The sequence below is a fragment of the Lasiosphaeria miniovina genome (genome assembly GCF_030549165.1).
Source record: "Lasiosphaeria miniovina strain SMH2392-1A chromosome Unknown B0T26scaffold_5, whole genome shotgun sequence".
Taxonomy (NCBI): Eukaryota; Fungi; Ascomycota; class Sordariomycetes; order Sordariales; family Lasiosphaeriaceae; genus Lasiosphaeria; species Lasiosphaeria miniovina.
In genome coordinates, this window is record NW_026848224.1 from 1,972,468 (window position 1) to 1,987,074 (window position 14,607).

At 58.6% G+C, this 14,607-nt stretch overlaps 7 protein-coding genes across 7 annotated transcripts; 1 reads left to right on the top strand and 6 right to left on the bottom strand.

Annotated features, from left to right (window-relative positions):
* Positions 1 to 20: 20 nt before the first annotated feature.
* Positions 21 to 1,739, bottom strand: B0T26DRAFT_650033 (uncharacterized protein; the record flags this gene model as incomplete). Its single annotated transcript, XM_060438144.1, has 2 exons — positions 21 to 1,224; positions 1,339 to 1,739. 2 exons carry the CDS (start codon positions 1,737 to 1,739, stop codon positions 21 to 23), a joined length of 1,605 nt encoding a protein of 534 aa, XP_060294281.1.
* Positions 1,740 to 3,788: 2,049 nt separating this feature from the next.
* Positions 3,789 to 4,846, bottom strand: B0T26DRAFT_648771 (uncharacterized protein; the record flags this gene model as incomplete). Its single annotated transcript, XM_060438026.1, has 3 exons — positions 3,789 to 3,974; positions 4,071 to 4,520; positions 4,610 to 4,846. The coding sequence occupies 3 exons, from the start codon at positions 4,844 to 4,846 to the stop codon at positions 3,789 to 3,791; spliced, it is 873 nt and encodes a 290-aa protein (XP_060294282.1).
* Positions 4,847 to 4,937: 91 nt separating this feature from the next.
* Positions 4,938 to 5,668, bottom strand: B0T26DRAFT_349521 (uncharacterized protein). The gene has a single exon (XM_060434549.1). The coding sequence runs from the start codon at positions 5,432 to 5,434 to the stop codon at positions 5,030 to 5,032; it is 405 nt and encodes a 134-aa protein (XP_060294283.1). The 5' UTR covers positions 5,435 to 5,668; the 3' UTR covers positions 4,938 to 5,029.
* Positions 5,669 to 5,903: 235 nt separating this feature from the next.
* B0T26DRAFT_741837 (major facilitator superfamily domain-containing protein) lies at positions 5,904 to 7,602 on the bottom strand (the record flags this gene model as incomplete). The annotated part of the gene is made up of 3 exons (XM_060444018.1): positions 5,904 to 6,536; positions 6,611 to 7,154; positions 7,235 to 7,602. The coding sequence occupies 3 exons, from the start codon at positions 7,600 to 7,602 to the stop codon at positions 5,904 to 5,906; spliced, it is 1,545 nt and encodes a 514-aa protein (XP_060294284.1).
* A 1,139-nt stretch (positions 7,603 to 8,741) lies between these two features.
* Positions 8,742 to 9,300, bottom strand: B0T26DRAFT_741838 (uncharacterized protein; the record flags this gene model as incomplete). The annotated part of the gene is made up of 5 exons (XM_060444019.1): positions 8,742 to 8,867; positions 8,901 to 8,930; positions 8,973 to 8,991; positions 9,030 to 9,241; positions 9,280 to 9,300. The coding sequence occupies 5 exons, from the start codon at positions 9,298 to 9,300 to the stop codon at positions 8,742 to 8,744; spliced, it is 408 nt and encodes a 135-aa protein (XP_060294285.1).
* A 410-nt stretch (positions 9,301 to 9,710) lies between these two features.
* On the top strand, positions 9,711 to 12,626 carry B0T26DRAFT_857324 (uncharacterized protein; the record flags this gene model as incomplete). Its single annotated transcript, XM_060447705.1, has 6 exons — positions 9,711 to 9,899; positions 10,086 to 10,500; positions 10,613 to 10,838; positions 10,922 to 10,953; positions 11,055 to 11,784; positions 11,830 to 12,626. Exons 1-6 carry the CDS (start codon positions 9,802 to 9,804, stop codon positions 12,624 to 12,626), a joined length of 2,298 nt encoding a protein of 765 aa, XP_060294286.1. The 5' UTR covers positions 9,711 to 9,801.
* A 161-nt stretch (positions 12,627 to 12,787) lies between these two features.
* On the bottom strand, positions 12,788 to 14,437 carry B0T26DRAFT_753136 (transferase family protein; the record flags this gene model as incomplete). The annotated part of the gene is made up of 1 exon (XM_060445629.1): positions 12,788 to 14,437. The coding sequence occupies one exon, from the start codon at positions 14,435 to 14,437 to the stop codon at positions 12,788 to 12,790; it is 1,650 nt and encodes a 549-aa protein (XP_060294287.1).
* Positions 14,438 to 14,607: the final 170 nt, after the last annotated feature.

The following is a 14,607-nucleotide window of genomic DNA, read 5'->3' on the forward strand; positions in this document are numbered from 1 at the left end:
ATCTATACTCTCCCGGTCTGTCAGACCAGGGACAAGCGATCCACTTGTATCCGTACTCGCTCTAGCCAGATATGCTCTCGCCTTAGGCGTTCGAGCTCCTCGGCCTCGTCGGCTGATCCCTGCTTGCGCATGAGCTCCTCGAGGTGTATAGACCAGAGGACGTACTGCTCGTTGGTGGCAAGCGTGAGGCCTTTCCTCCCCCACTCAAACACTTTGGGCCAGTCTTGCATCGTCTCATAGTAGTCGTTGAGGCAGCCGATGTAGAGGCACTCCATCATCTTGGAGAACATGACGGGGATCTCGCCGGCAGCCACCTTTTCCTTGACGTGCTCCAGGTAGGCCTCGCAGCGCGGAGCAAAGTCGTCTGCAAAGTTCTTGTGTAGCCACTGCTTTGTGAGGGCCTCGCTCTCGGGGTCTTGCATGATGAGGTTCTGGGCCCAGTAGACAGACTGCGACTCGAGGCGGATCATTGGATGCTTGTGTAGGTTGCGCGTGGCAGTGCCGGCGCCTTTAGTCTGTAGGCATGCGAGATAGAGATTGCGGGCCCACACCTGGTTTCGCTCCAGCATATCCTGGAGTCCGCAGATGGTGTCCGAGTTGATTTGCGAGAGCACGAGGATGTAATGCATGATATCCTCGGGCTGGTCGAGCAGGTCGGAAAACGAAGCAGCTATGTCGGTAAGAGGATGGCTGCCAAACTTGAGTTTGGCAAGCCGGGTCAGGTAGCGTAGGTAGGCCGTTAGTATATCGTTCCGGCCCGACTCGAGGAGCAGGTGCGGCACGAGGAGGCACAGATCGGCAAAGGACTTCATCGAGGGGGCCGCTATCTTGCGCTCGATCTGCAGAAAGGCAAGGCGCAGGACGCGCCCGCCTTCGACGTTCTCGCGGAGGTCGAACATATCCATGGCAACCTTGAAGTATCTATAGATGGGGTCGTCAAACCCAGCAACCTCCTCGCTCTTGAGGTGGGCGGCATCGAGGTCGATGAATCCGTGGAGGAAATGGCGAACTGCCGCCAGGCCTGCCTGCATGACGCGTGACCTGTCGTTCCCATGCAGCATTGGCGTGATGACCTCGTCAATGGCCTTGTGGTGTCTCACTATGAGCCTCCCGCCGTGGGCCTTTTCGGCAAGAGAGGCTCGATGCGCCCTGGCCCTAGGGCGCGTCTTGACGGCGTATTTGAAAAACCCCCACCTGGCGAACTGGTTCTTGTACATCTTGGGCCTTTATGAAGACGAGGTTTAGGAACGAATGCACCACGGACGTCTGATAATTGTGTGCAGGGGGAGGTGAAAGGCCGGGGGGGGGGGGGGGGGGCTGTAATGTGAATGTACTCACGTTGCCTTCAAGTTGTAGTTTGTCTCCATGAACATGATGATATCTCGGAGGATGCGGTTTTGGGTGATATAGAGTTCGTGCAACACGGATTTCCACGGCTCCCAGTCTTCAGCCCTACGTGGGACTAAAGGTATTACCTGAGACGACAGGGAGTCGCGGCCCTCGTCCCGGGTCGGCGATTGGTCGGAGGGAGTCGAGTGTGTTGGCGGACTCGAGGAGGCGGAAGGATCTGCAGACGAGAACCTAGACGGCTGTCGGCGGCTAAGCGACGTGAGCTGATTGTCAGCTTCGGGCGACGGGCTGGACTCGTCCTCGTCCTCGTCTAGCGCGAAGACGGCGCCATGGTCGTCGAGGCCGTCCGTGTCAAAGCTTGAAGTTTCGCGAGCCGTGACGAATGCCATCGATGCGCTGCCGTGCGGCGATGAACTCTTGGTCATGATGCGAAGATGCCTAATCGCTATCTCGCCAAGAGTACGAGTACGGGTCACGACGCGCGGGCCCCGGCTGTCTGGGAAATGCCACGGGCGGTGGCTTACTGCGAAGGGGACTCTATGGCATACGCGTGGGGGCTGCAGCTGTAGTGCAGTGTGTAATGGCAGTATAGGCTGGTGCAACAACAGTTATCGCCGTAGCCGGGTCCGTATCCGTATTGAGCCCGGAGCCACGGGGCCGGGAAGCGGCCCCTAAGGTTCAGTGGTGGAGTTTGTGAGTTGCAGCGACGCGTGCGTTGCGGCGATTGCGACAACAAGGCTGGACGTTGGAACCGTGGCAGGGACGACGATCTCAGCGGCTTTAGCAACACCACCCCAGCTTGCAGCGGCATTGTCCGGCCGCTGCCACAGAGAAACCGACGCGCTTAGCTGGCTGGCACGTCGAGCCTAGGTGACGGCCTGGTCCACTCCACAGCGTCGCGCCCGCGTTGGTTGGTAGGTTGTTGGCGGATTGTTGGCTTCGTTCGGACTTCGTTCGTGCCCTATGCGGCCTGCTCGGCACGGCAATCTGAGAATCTGGGGATCAACCCAAGAAGGGGAGCCGGGCCGTAATTAGGTTGCGCGACAGATGTCCGGGTCCTGGTCCTGGTCCTGGTCCTGGTCCTGGTCCTGGTCTTAGTCCTGCCGCAATACGCAGTCGACACTTCAGAGTTCAAAGGTTGAGTCTGGACGACGGCGGCGGGATGGCCGGAAGACATGAAGTGTCCAGACGCCAACCAAGGGTGGTCCCGTCGGCCATTTCTGACCCGCTCTGCCCTGGGCGCTGCCTTTCGATGGCGGACGGGACGGTGAGTTGGAATTCCCCGACGCGCCAGAGTCTGGTGTACAGAGACCAACGGCTCCCAAAACCCAGAGCCCAGAGCGACGGGCCATGGGGCCCGCGCCACCCCCAAACTGCACTGCACCCCTCCATTCCCGGCAAGTAGCGCTGCCTGGCCTATCCAATCCCCCAAGTGGGGGACGCTTCGTCGCATCTTCCAATGGAAGGGACCTCGCATGCTGACACCTCCCCGACGCACCTGCCACACCCGCCCAAGTGCCAGTAAACTCGCTGTGATTTGTCGTGTACTAGTGCATGTCTTCGTCCACACGGAGGGGTCTGATACTGAGAAGGTTGCTGCAGTGCCCTGACACAGTGGCCACTTCTTTTTGCTCCTTCCGTTTCCGCCCACGCTTGCGAACGCGAGGTGGTGGCTGAAGTCCCGAGGGAAAGGGTTTCTGTTACACGAGCCGACAGCAGCTTTAAGGTTATCCGTCGGGGCAATCGTTCCTGTGCCTTTCCGGGCAGCACATTGTGCGCACACCACACCACTGACCCACACACCACGCAGCACGCAGCTCGCAGCTCGCAGCACGCAGCACGCACTGGATGCCAGCTTCAAATTCCGTCCCCCGGTTTGCCCAGTCGCGATGCAGAGACGTGCTGCGCCGCCCGAGATCAACGGCTTAACTAGCCCGATCCGGCCAGTGGTGCCCTGGCCTAGATTACCTCATTAGATGGTAATCAACGCGCCGCCGCCCACACTTTTGTACTGTACTGCCTGGCAACCAACCTGGCATGCCTGGTAAGGCGCTGATTGCAGTGATCCACGCTCACATCCTACACGCAGTAGCACTGCAGGCGGGAAGAGATGGATTAATAAGGCGCCGGTCTTCTGAAGATGATGTAATAATTGGTCGGAAATAACTGACGGGAGCCCGGAGGAGAGAGCTCCCCCCCACTGTCACTGGTGCAGGACCCAATGGAACCACCAACAAGCTCAAAGCCAACCCCAACTCCAAAGGCGGCTTCGAAAAAAGAATCCGCGCAAAAACATGTTTCAACTGACACTCCGTCGCATTTCCAGCAGCCTGGCCCTCCAAACGGCTTTAATTTTACTCGAGGGCTTACCTACCTCCGCCCTCTGGCCATGTTCCCCACTCTGCTGCCTCGTGACCCTAGCGTAACGATAAATTGTGCTACGGATGCTCGTCCTTCCGGGCAGCGTCTGCCACAGCCACAACGTCGTCAGCCGCCGTAGCAGCCCCGTCCGTCTCATCAGGCCCGTCCTCGTCACCATGCATGGATATTTTGTTGTAGCCCAGAGAGCACAGAGCAAAGAGAGCGAGAGAGAGCCCGAGACTAACAAGATACGCCACGCTGACCTGGCAGTTGAGTTCCAACGTCAGTCCTCTGCTCAAGGGCTCCGGTAGGGGTAACTGGCAATGGCAATGAAGGCGGGGCAGAGAAAAGGGGCTCACATAGGTGTCGGTATTTCCCCATTCTTCGGTCAGCAGCGGCGTGCACGCGACAACGGTCAACCCAACTATGTAAAACAAGGTCGAGTAGGCAATAAACATCATGGGACACTGCCAGTTGAAGATGAGGCGCCAGTTCAGCACCCAGCTGTCGGTATAAGACAAGTCTTGGCCCGCCGCCTCGCCGTCTCCGGTTGCGGCGCCGGCGCCCTTCCTTTTCTTCCGCCCCAGGACTTGGCCGAGGTGGCGCGTCATCACGCGGGCTGAGGTCGCCGCGTGGTCCTCGGGTAGCTCACCCATCAGACTAAGCAGCGACAGCTGCTGCGCCGCAAGGAATATCCCGAAGACGGACGTGGTCAGGGCGGCATACCAGAACGCCGGGCCGACCCAATGCGAAGTAGCGACATTACCCCAGGAAAATGAGGCAGTGTCGATAGCCGTCATTACGGTAGCCTGTTAACACAGAGTCAGCATTGCAGCATTCCCATCTGATGATTTGATGACAAAGGAGGACTCTGAAGGCGAGCTAGGTCGGCACCTACCGCGACTGCCACGAACCCGAGTTCGTCCTTTTTCCGTGTGCGCCACCCCACGAGGACGGCGTGGAGTTCGCGCCTGTCAGGCGAGTCCGGCTGCACTCCGGTGGAGGCATGTCTCAAAACTTCCTGTATCGGCCGAAGCGTGTTGTACGTGAAGAAGCGGTGGTAAGGCAGAGTAATAAGCTGCACTAAACCACCAAATAGAAGCTCGCTGAAATTATATCGGCCCAGCACACCCATGGTGTGGATAGTATTCTGTTGGTCTTGCAAGGTTCACTGGTACGTGGAGGTATCTTTGGAACGTCAGGCAGGTTTCCGAGTTCTTAGAGAAGACGGGCGTTCAAACGAACGAAGAAGAGAAAAGGCCACATCAGGCCATGCACGCAGTCTCTGATCTCTATATCGGCGGCTGGCGCTCCTTCGTCACCCATCCGCCAGTCTGGCATCTGCACATTTACGATATTTCCATGCTGATGGCTTGCCTGAGCGTGCTGCACAGCAGAGGTTGTGGAGACTGTCTGAGAGATAACGACCACTCAGGCGCCGAGCACGGGCGCGGTCGGGCTCGCGTGTCGCTCTCGATTGGGCGGGGGAGGACGGCCGCACCAAACATTGCGAGCCACGAAGGGGTTCAGCCGTCCATTGACTTGTGTGGCTTGCCGATCCCTGCTGCTTGTCGTCCAGTGGCCGCCCTGCAACCACCCATGCAAAAAGAATGAGAAAATTTGATGTCAAACACCTTGAAATTCGCAGTGGCACAACCCTACACAGTAATAAATAACATGCCAGAAAGAACGGGCCCGTCGTCAAGAGCACATCTCCAATCATGACTTCCAACGTTCCAATGTTCACCAACACCCAAAGCGGAAGGAACCAGAATAGTATAAACCCCCCCTCGGATTCAAATTTCCTCCCTTTCCTCTCGCTTGAACCGACATTGTGGCTTCCTCTTGTCCAGAGGGCTGCAATTAGGGCAAAATCAAAGTCAAGCGCTCTTCACAGGATGACAAGACTAATACGAACAGGACAGTCAAACTTACTACTCAACTTGGGCTACGTGCGCTCGCATATATTTGGGACAATGACACGTGCACCTTTTCCATGTGCCTGTTCTATTGATGCACAAAATACTCGTGCTCATATTGATTCATCAGTAAACCGATCGGAAGACATAACATCCCAAGTCCACACCAATCTCCTTTTGCTACCAACACCAGCCAGAACTTACTGAATCCGCCATCGCGTCAAGTCCCTAATCCAGGTGTCAAGCCCAAGGCCCCATTCTTCACTTGTGACTTCAGGCGTCGACGGCAAGACGCTTCCTCCCGAGCATCTTGCGCATGCTCTCGGCAAGCTTCCAAGGTCCGCCAATGACGCGGCTGCTCTGAAATGCCTGCTCAATCTCATCGAGGCTCTTGCCCCGCGTCTCGGGCATGAACAGCCAGCAGACGACGACGGCCAGGAAGGTGCAGATGCTGAACAGAAAGTAGGCGCCGTAGCTCGTCTTGGCCAGCAGCAGCGGGGTAACGAGAGCAACGAGAAAGTTGGTCACCCAGTTGCTGCCGTGGGCGATGTTGGTGGCGCTGGCGCGGGTGCGCTGCGGCTGGATCTCGGCCGCGTAGATCTTGATTCCCACGCCCCACGACACGCAGTACAGCACGGCGAAGACATAGATCCCCACCACGACGACCCACCGCCCGGCCCCCGTGCTCGCGTGCACTGCGTCGCCCGCGTACAGGCTGCCCATGATGAGCATGGTGGCCGCCATGCCGAGGCCGCCGAGCATCGTGCTGAGCCGCCGGCCCCATCGGTCCGCCCAGATGGTGGCCGGGATCGTCACGGCGAAGATGACGATGGCCGACACGCCAGACGCCAGAAAGGTCGACTGGACCGAGTCCAGGCCGGCTTGCTGGAAGAGCAGTGGGGCGTACTGTGGCGATGCCAGTCTGGTTAGTCCCCATGTCCCCTTTTACACTTGGCCAATGGGTGGGTGGCTCAGCTCACATAAAGAACGCCGTCGATGCCGCTTAGCTGCTGCATTCCCATGAGAAAAACGGCGAGAAAAGTGCGCGAGCGAGCGTCAGGAGAGAAAACGTCGAGCATCTTGTTTGGCTTGTCAGAGGCGGGGGGCTGCCTCCTTGAAGAAACGCCCGCATCGGTGCCGGTCGCCATGGCGCGGTCAGGGCTGGTCTCATCGCCGACGTCGGGACTGGGAGGCTCGAGCACCGAGGTCTCGAGCTGCTCCAAGATCTTCTCCCGGTCTGCAGCCGGGACGCCGAGCTTCTCCCAGGCGGCAGCAGCTTGGTCGGCTTTTCCGTGGAGGTTAAGCCACCGCGGAGATGGGGGAAGCCAGACGAGAGTGGCGGCAGAAAAGGCATAGGCGTAGCCCGCCAGCAGAGCAAAGGGCAGGCGCCAAGACATGGACGACTCGATGTTGGCGGTGCCGTAGCACGTGAAAAAGCCGGCCACCAGGCCCAGCGTGATGAGAAGCTGCGGCCCCGTGGTGAGAGCGCCGCGGTGTTTTGGAGGCGCAATCTCACAAATGTAGCTGTGCGCAGCAAGTTAGCCACTAGTGCAAGCAAATTCATGTCATCCGGGTCATTTTGCCAACCAAAGCAAAGCACTTACACGACCAGAGTGCCGAGATACAATCCCTCGCCGACACCCTCGACGACGCGGCCGACAATGAACATGGCAATGTGGACCGAGGAGGCCTCGAGGGTAGCGCCGACGGCGAAGATGAGAGAGCCGATGGCGATGCCAGTGCGGCGGCCCAGGGCGTCCGCGAGACGGCCAGCAAAGAAGGACGAGATGGCGGCGGGGATGAGGATGGAGGAGACGATCAGGCCGTGCACGATAGGCGAGGTGTTACCGACGTAATTCTTAAACTCGTCCATGACGGTCGCGGGTCCGATAATGCCTGTATCGACGCCGAAGAGAAAGCCGCCGAGCGAGCAGAGCACGCTAGCGGCGACATAGCCCGGCGGCTTGCGCATGAGGCTTTTGGCGAGCTGCATCTTACCATCCGGACGTTTTACTCAGTCGCGTGGTCCCCAAGTCGAAGTATCGCCGATTCTCAATCAGTAAGTCAATTATCGCCGTGAACCGAAGTTGTCTCCTGTCATTATCAATTCATTATCGCAACTGGTTATTGGGGAGTCTTGCTTAATACCTCGCAGAACCACATATCCCGCCCTAGAATATGGCGCACGCCGTGGACTCTGATTTGTAATAAAAGACCCCAGCCAAAATGGACGTTGTGGCGGTTAGTTGCGGGAGCAATACGAACGAGTTAGATCGGGGAACCAACAGCTACAAGTGCCACTCAGAAATAAGACCGACAGCTGCCAAGTGCAGCCGGCACTAAAGTCAATTCGGAGCATCATCGGCGTCGCCTGAGTCACACAGTTTTATTCCACATCTATTATCCGAAAACCCGAATCCGACTCTTTCGGCTTTCCGACAGATCTTGGCCAAATCCAACAAAGCGCCATTAGTAATTTGTCCCGACAAAAAGCCTCGAGTCGATAATTATCCGGAAAACGCCGCCCTTCTTCCCTATCAACATCCTGCGATATTCTGCAAGATGCCCGGCTGCAGCTCCTCCAGTTTCTTGCAGAGAAGGTCCCAGACGTAGCTGGCTCTCTTGTCGTCCTAGGCAATGGGGGCGTACTTCTGCACGGCGCCGGCCCGCAGGTAATTAGAGCCCGTGTGTGTTGCGGCCGCGGCTCCTCAGCAACGCGGGCGGCGACGGGCTCAAAAAACTCATAAGAAAACCTTGGCGCCGCCGGTCAGCTCGCCCGACAGCCCCGTCTTGCAAAAGCAGGGGTTGTCCGAGTTGATGGCGATGGGGTTCTAGTAGGCCGTCGTCGTGCCGTCGTGTCGTTGTTGGTCGGCCTAACCATGGCGCACAGCTTGATGGCCGTGTACAGCTGCAGTAGCTTGTCGAGGTGGAATCTTTTTTTAGGCAATCTTGTCAACAAAGGGACGCTCTTTGTTTCTTTGTGCTGGTCCTTGCACTGACTGCACTTTTGTGACTACCTTGATTACGTGCCGCGGGCGGGCGGGAGAGAAGGAGAGAGGAGAGAGACGCGGCCTACTGGTTCATACCACCGACGTGCGACTCGTCGGCGAACTAGGCAAACAAGTCGACGTCGCCGTGTTTCGGGTACTCGGCCACATCGTACAGAGCCGAGGCGACCGTGGTCATGCGTGGCGTGGCTCGGTGCACTCGCGCCGTCTGCTCAAGCTTGGGTATCAGCTACAAGGCGAGCAGAAAGGTCCCGGTGTTCACAGCAAGCGTGCGGTCGGTGCCGTAGACGGCCTTGAGGTTGACGGATCAGATGCCCGTGTTGTTGGTTATGACGACGAGCCGGGGCAGCATGCTGGCGCGGTTGACAAGGGCTTTGATTGATTAGATGACTCGAAATCCAGCTCCCACACCTCGATGATATCAGAGCCGCATTTCAAGAGCTCTTCAATCTTGCGCTTGGCTGCGGTGCCACGGGAATGGCTACGGCAGGCGAAGATGACTTTGCTGGCACCGAGGGAGATAAGGTGTTTGACAATCTCCTTGCCCAAGCCTGCGTTAGCCCCCGTGATAATGACGGCTTGTGAGGCAAACGAGGCTGAGGGCTGGGCAGGGGGATCTTGGGAGTGGGTTGGGCGTGCACAAAGTCGCCAAGAGAAGGCATGGCTGGCAGGTTGGTGAGTCGTCACTTGTTAAGCCGGCAAGTTGATCAGGGTTTTAATGCTTGTGCTGATTATTGTTTTCATACTCATGATGAATTTTCTTTCTTATTTTACATTTTACGAACAACTCTTGCCAAGTCTACAAGCACAGAGCAGAGCAATTGTCATAATCCCATTCCCATTCCCATTCCCATTGCCGCCCAATCAATCCCTACTCTGCTCATCGCTTCTCGATTAGGGAGCCAAGTCGCAGCCAAGTCGGAACAGGATTAAATCCGTGACTTGGCACGGAATGGGAAGGAGTGAGGTGCGACGCTGAGTGCAACCGCGGACTTATCAGTCACGTGGCGAGGTTGCTCCCTTGTCTCCGCGGCCTTTGGGTCGATATCCGCCCCCTCTCCAGCAGCCCCACGTCCTAAGTCGACCACACGCACAGCAAAACCCCCGACCGACCGGCCACGTCCCTTTACCCAGGCGGCCACCCACCGGCGATTCGGCACGCCATGTCGCAGCAGCAGCAGCAAGCTTCGGCTTCTTCAGGATACAGACCTCACCGGCGTGTTCGCATTCCGCTATCATGTGATCCTTGCCGTATCCGAAAGTGCGTACTACTACTACTACTACTACTACTACCACCTGGTGCCCCATAGGCCCTCATCTGCACTGCATCAGATCATGCATCCCTCTGCGTCGCGTCGCGTATCCGTGTCCGAATCCGTACCTACCTGTTGTCTGTCTGTCTGTCTGTTCATGTCTGGCCCCCCGCATCTAACCGAGCTGAGCACAGACTGAAATGCAACCGGGAGTCGCCCTGCCAGAACTGTAAGGCCCGTGGCGGAGATGAGGCTTGCAAGTTTCACGGCCCCAAACCCAACAAAGGCGGCTCCGCCGCCGCCGCCCGCGCCGATGCAAACGGCCAGGAAATGCTCGCGCGAATCCACGACCTCGAGGATCTGGTCAAGAGCCTGATCGAAAAGCACCAGGCCTTCTCTACAGACTCACCTCCCGTCGCTCACGAGCACAGCCCGACGCAGCCAGCGACAGTGCTGCCAGACACTCCTGACAGCCCCCCGCAGGCTCAAGCTCAGGCTCAAGCCCAGGCCCAGGATGCGGCCGAGGAGAGCGGGGCCGGCAAGACGGTCATGGACGGCATTCACTCCGTCTACCGCGGCGTGCACGACTGGCAGGTCGTGCTCCAAGAGGTAACTAATTTTTTTAAAGAAAATTTAATTTGTTGCCATTAGGTAACTGGCCCCGGTGTCGCTGCTGATCCCCCGGGCTGACCTGCATGCACCCCTGATTGTGACACCTTAGATCAATGACCTCAGAAGCACCTGGACCAACCAAGATTACGGCTATGAGACAGACTACAGCAATCTTCCCATACCCTCGCATACCGTCGACGGATCCAGTCTGCTCTTCAACCAAGCCAAGCCGATCGAACGAATCGAGATCATCTCGACTCTGCCACCCAAACCCGAAGTCGACCGCATGATTGCCTTCTTCTTTAATCGGTCCGCCTTCCCCATCGCCGTCCCGCGTAAGTCCCTTGGTGCGAATGCCACCAGTGCCTTGCCGTTCTGTCTATCTAACCCTTGCTACTTTTTTTCTTGCTCGCATCAGCCATCCTCCACGAGCCAACCTTTATCCGCGAGGTAAGACTCTTTTTAGAACTCTCTTTGTCTGACAGTTAAACAGGCCATGAAACACCATGCCACCCCACCCCACCACTTGGCTGATCTCTAGTCCTATCTAGTACAACGAGCACTGGAAGAACCCGTCGCAAACAAACCTGATATGGCTGGGCCTACTCTTCTCCATCCTCGGAATAACGATGCTAGCCTATCACCAGTACGGTGAACCACCCCAGTACGAAGGCATCGCCGAGTCGCTCTTCTCCGTCTACCGTACGCGTACGGCGCAGTGCCTACTCGCTGGCGATATGGCCAAGTGCCTGCCATATACGGTGGAGACGCTGCGCTTCAACGCTACGGCCGAGCTAAACCGCAGGGACGATAACCGCCGCGGGCTGTGGATCATGACGGGCGTCGTAGTGCGTACCGCCATCAATATGGGCTACCACCGTGACCCCTCACAGTTCCCGGATATCTCCCCTATGCAGGCCGAATACCGGCGCCGTGTATGGATCTCGGTTGTGAGCATGGACGATATGGCCTCTTTCCTCGGCGGCTTCCCACGTATGGTGTCGGGCTCGTTTGCCGACGCCGCCGAGTGTCGGAACCTGCATGACTGGGAGCTGTCGGCGGAAACCACGGTCCTGCCCCTGTCCCGGCCGCTCACGGAGGCCACCCCGGTAACGTATCTGATTGTAAAGGGCCGCCTCTTCCGCGCTCTGGGTCGCGTCGCCGATTTCAACAGCGCGCCGAATACAGGCGCGTATGACGCCGTTCTCGACATTGACCGCGCCGTGTACGAATCCTACCAGAGCTTTCCCCCGCACATGAGAATTCCCCCTGTTGGGGCTAGTAGCGGCGGCAGCAGTAAAAGAGGCGGCGGTGATGGTCCAAGAGGCAATATGGTCCAGATGCTGGCCACCTTCTCCAACCTGAGCCTGTTCGGCATGTACCACAAGGGCATGTGCACGCTGCACCGCAAGTTCCTGGCCAAGGGGCGAACCGACAGCCGGTACAAGTTCTCGCACGACCGGTGCATCTCGTCGGCGCTGGCCCTGGTCGAGAGCCAGCAGCTCCTGATCCCGTCCCTGTACCGCATGGCACAGACGCGGCAGATCATGACCCTGGCCTCCATGGTCCTGATACTGGAGCTGGAGCTGCGGCGCAAAGCCCCGAGCGCTGAGGCCGCCGAGCCGCCGTCGCCCGACAGCGGCGTGCTTCTGCAGGCGCTGGACAAGTCGTGCGCCCTCTGGGCCGACGCGAGGAACGTATGTGAAGAGGCCTGGCGGTCTCACCAGCTGCTCGAGGGCATGCTCTCGAGCTTCCGCGTTGACGCCAGTCCGGGCACAGCGTCGTCGTCTCTGCAGACACCGCCCGATAATATAACCCCCTTTGAGATTCTCGGGCTAGACCCGCAGTTCGACGCCATGTTACCCGCGGGGAACTTCTCTTTTTATCAAGAATGGGCCAATGTCGACCTTGACTGGGTTTGTCACCCTCTCTTCCTAAGCAGTGACTTGCCCGCTAAATTAATGCACTCTACTAACAATTTTAGGCCGCGTACGACACGTTCATTGAAGAGAGCGGACAGGGAAGCGGTCCCATATATAAATGATTTATGTAACGATACGAGTAGGCGAGGAAGCCATGCCGCTGTTACATCATTATATTGCATCACTGAAGGTAGAATCTGATGCAGTCGGTCGAGCAATTGCACCGTAACCTTCGTTATGATTATTCAGCCCACGGTGTCGTGACTTGTCCTGGTACCAAATGCCAGTTATGATTCTAGTTATAGATAAAACTGATCAGATGCGTGGTTGCGATATTACTAGTCCTAGCACACAGATAATCGTTAATTCAAGTTGACCGGCATCACGGGGAGGAGCAGGGGATCGTCAAGTAGCCGCTGCATGTCCTCCTCGCCCAGCGCTATCGAGATGTCGACACCGCTGTCAGTCCACGCCGGCTTTGCGCCAGATAGCGCGCCATGCTTTGCAGCGGGCGCAGGCGGCGCCTCCTTAATGAGGACGCACCCGTCCATGTCTGGCACGATGCCGTCGGCATAGCGGAGGACAGAGCCGAAGCCAAAGTCCACCTCGTAGATGCCAGCGCGGGCCCACGTGGTCACGAGCAGGTGGCGCCGGCCCAGAAAGGCCTGCCAGATGCGCTGGGGCGACTTCTCGAACGCCACGCCGTGCAGGTGGGCGGCCAGGCCGTCGCGGCTGCCGCCGAGCGCGATCGTGTCTCGGATGCGCCGGGTCGTGGCCCCGACGTCGCCGCAGACCTGTGCGCCCGCCATCTCGATGTTGGCCATCACGACGGGCGACCCGAGGAATGTGTCGCCGAGCTGCAGGGGCGGCCGAAGACCGAGCACGAGGTCGCAGTGCACGGGGCTGGTGTCGTCGCCCTCGAGATCCCTAGCGCGCACGACGCACGACCAGAGATGGGCGAGAACGGCGTCGTGCTTGCTGATCCTCACGCCCGCCGGCTGGGCTTGAGTAGCACGGCCCCAGAGAAAGTCGACTTGCTCTCGGCTGAGGTGAACAATGTAGCTCGAGACGGGGGCGTGGACGTCCCACTCGGCCCACGGCATCGCCGAGCCGGCCGGCGGCAGGTCGCGGCCCTGGAAGGCACTTGGCACGGTGCTCGGCCACGGACAGCCCTCCGACGGCGCCCACCAATCGAAGCGGTTCATGGGCAGCTTCATGGCGCGGTCGATGATGTCCGGGTCCGGCTGCTCGGCGTTGATGTCGCCGGCGGCCAAAGCGTCGACACGCGCGGGGTCGAAGACGGGACGCAGCACCGGGACGGCCTTGCCCACCAGCCTCGCCCGGCTAACGCTAGCCCAGTCCTTGACGAAGCACACCAGGGCCGCGATGTCTACCATGGGGTGCGCGCACTTGATTGACAGGACAAGCCCCCGGCACGCCAGCTCCGTGATCTGGATCGCGAGCAGCGGCTTGCGGGCGCCATCTGCGTCGGGCTCGTTCGGCTGGAGCGCGTGAGCGATGGTTGTGGCGGGCGAGAAGGCCTTGAGCGGGCCTTTGCTGCGCTCCCACAGAGCCAGCCGCTTTGCCCGGTCGGCGGGGTGGAGATGGTCGACGGTAGCCGAGCTGGCCGCCGTGATCAGCTTGACGCCAGGGTCCTGGTCTGTTCCGAAATGGGCGTAGACGCGGCCGAATCGCCGGGCGTGCGGCGCCAGCCTGCTCGCAATCTTATCGTCGCCCGCCGGACCCAGGCCGTCGACGCTGCTAAATGCCCTGCACTGGCCGCATAGTTGCGGATATGATGAGAGGGTGGTGCGGAGCGACTGGTGAAGGAGCGGCAGAAGTTGCGAAAGCTCGACAGTGGGGCTCTCGAAAATCCAAGTGGCACTCGTGAGGGCGAAATTCGCCGTCGTCGCGTCGAGGAGCGATAAGGGAACGACAGCCTCTGAACTAGCTGGCGTCGCCGGGAACACTCTCTGAGTCTGGGTGGTTGAGACTGTAGGGAGCATGGTCATAGCTGCCGTTGAAGAGGATCGGAAAGGGTTGGGGACGTGAGAGAAGGACATGAGAAAATGAAGAAAATCACGAAAAAATTGCATTTCAACACATCATTGAAGTGGAACGCTAAATTGAAAAAGGAAGGTAAGGCAGGTAAAGCGGCCTAGTTCGCCGTCTTGTCTCAGGC

What these genes read in the sequence shown, in the direction of transcription:
- B0T26DRAFT_349521 (XM_060434549.1), bottom strand. Translation starts at nt 5,434, where the DNA reads ATGATTGGAGATGTGCTCTTGACGACGGGCCCGTTCTTTCTGGCATGT.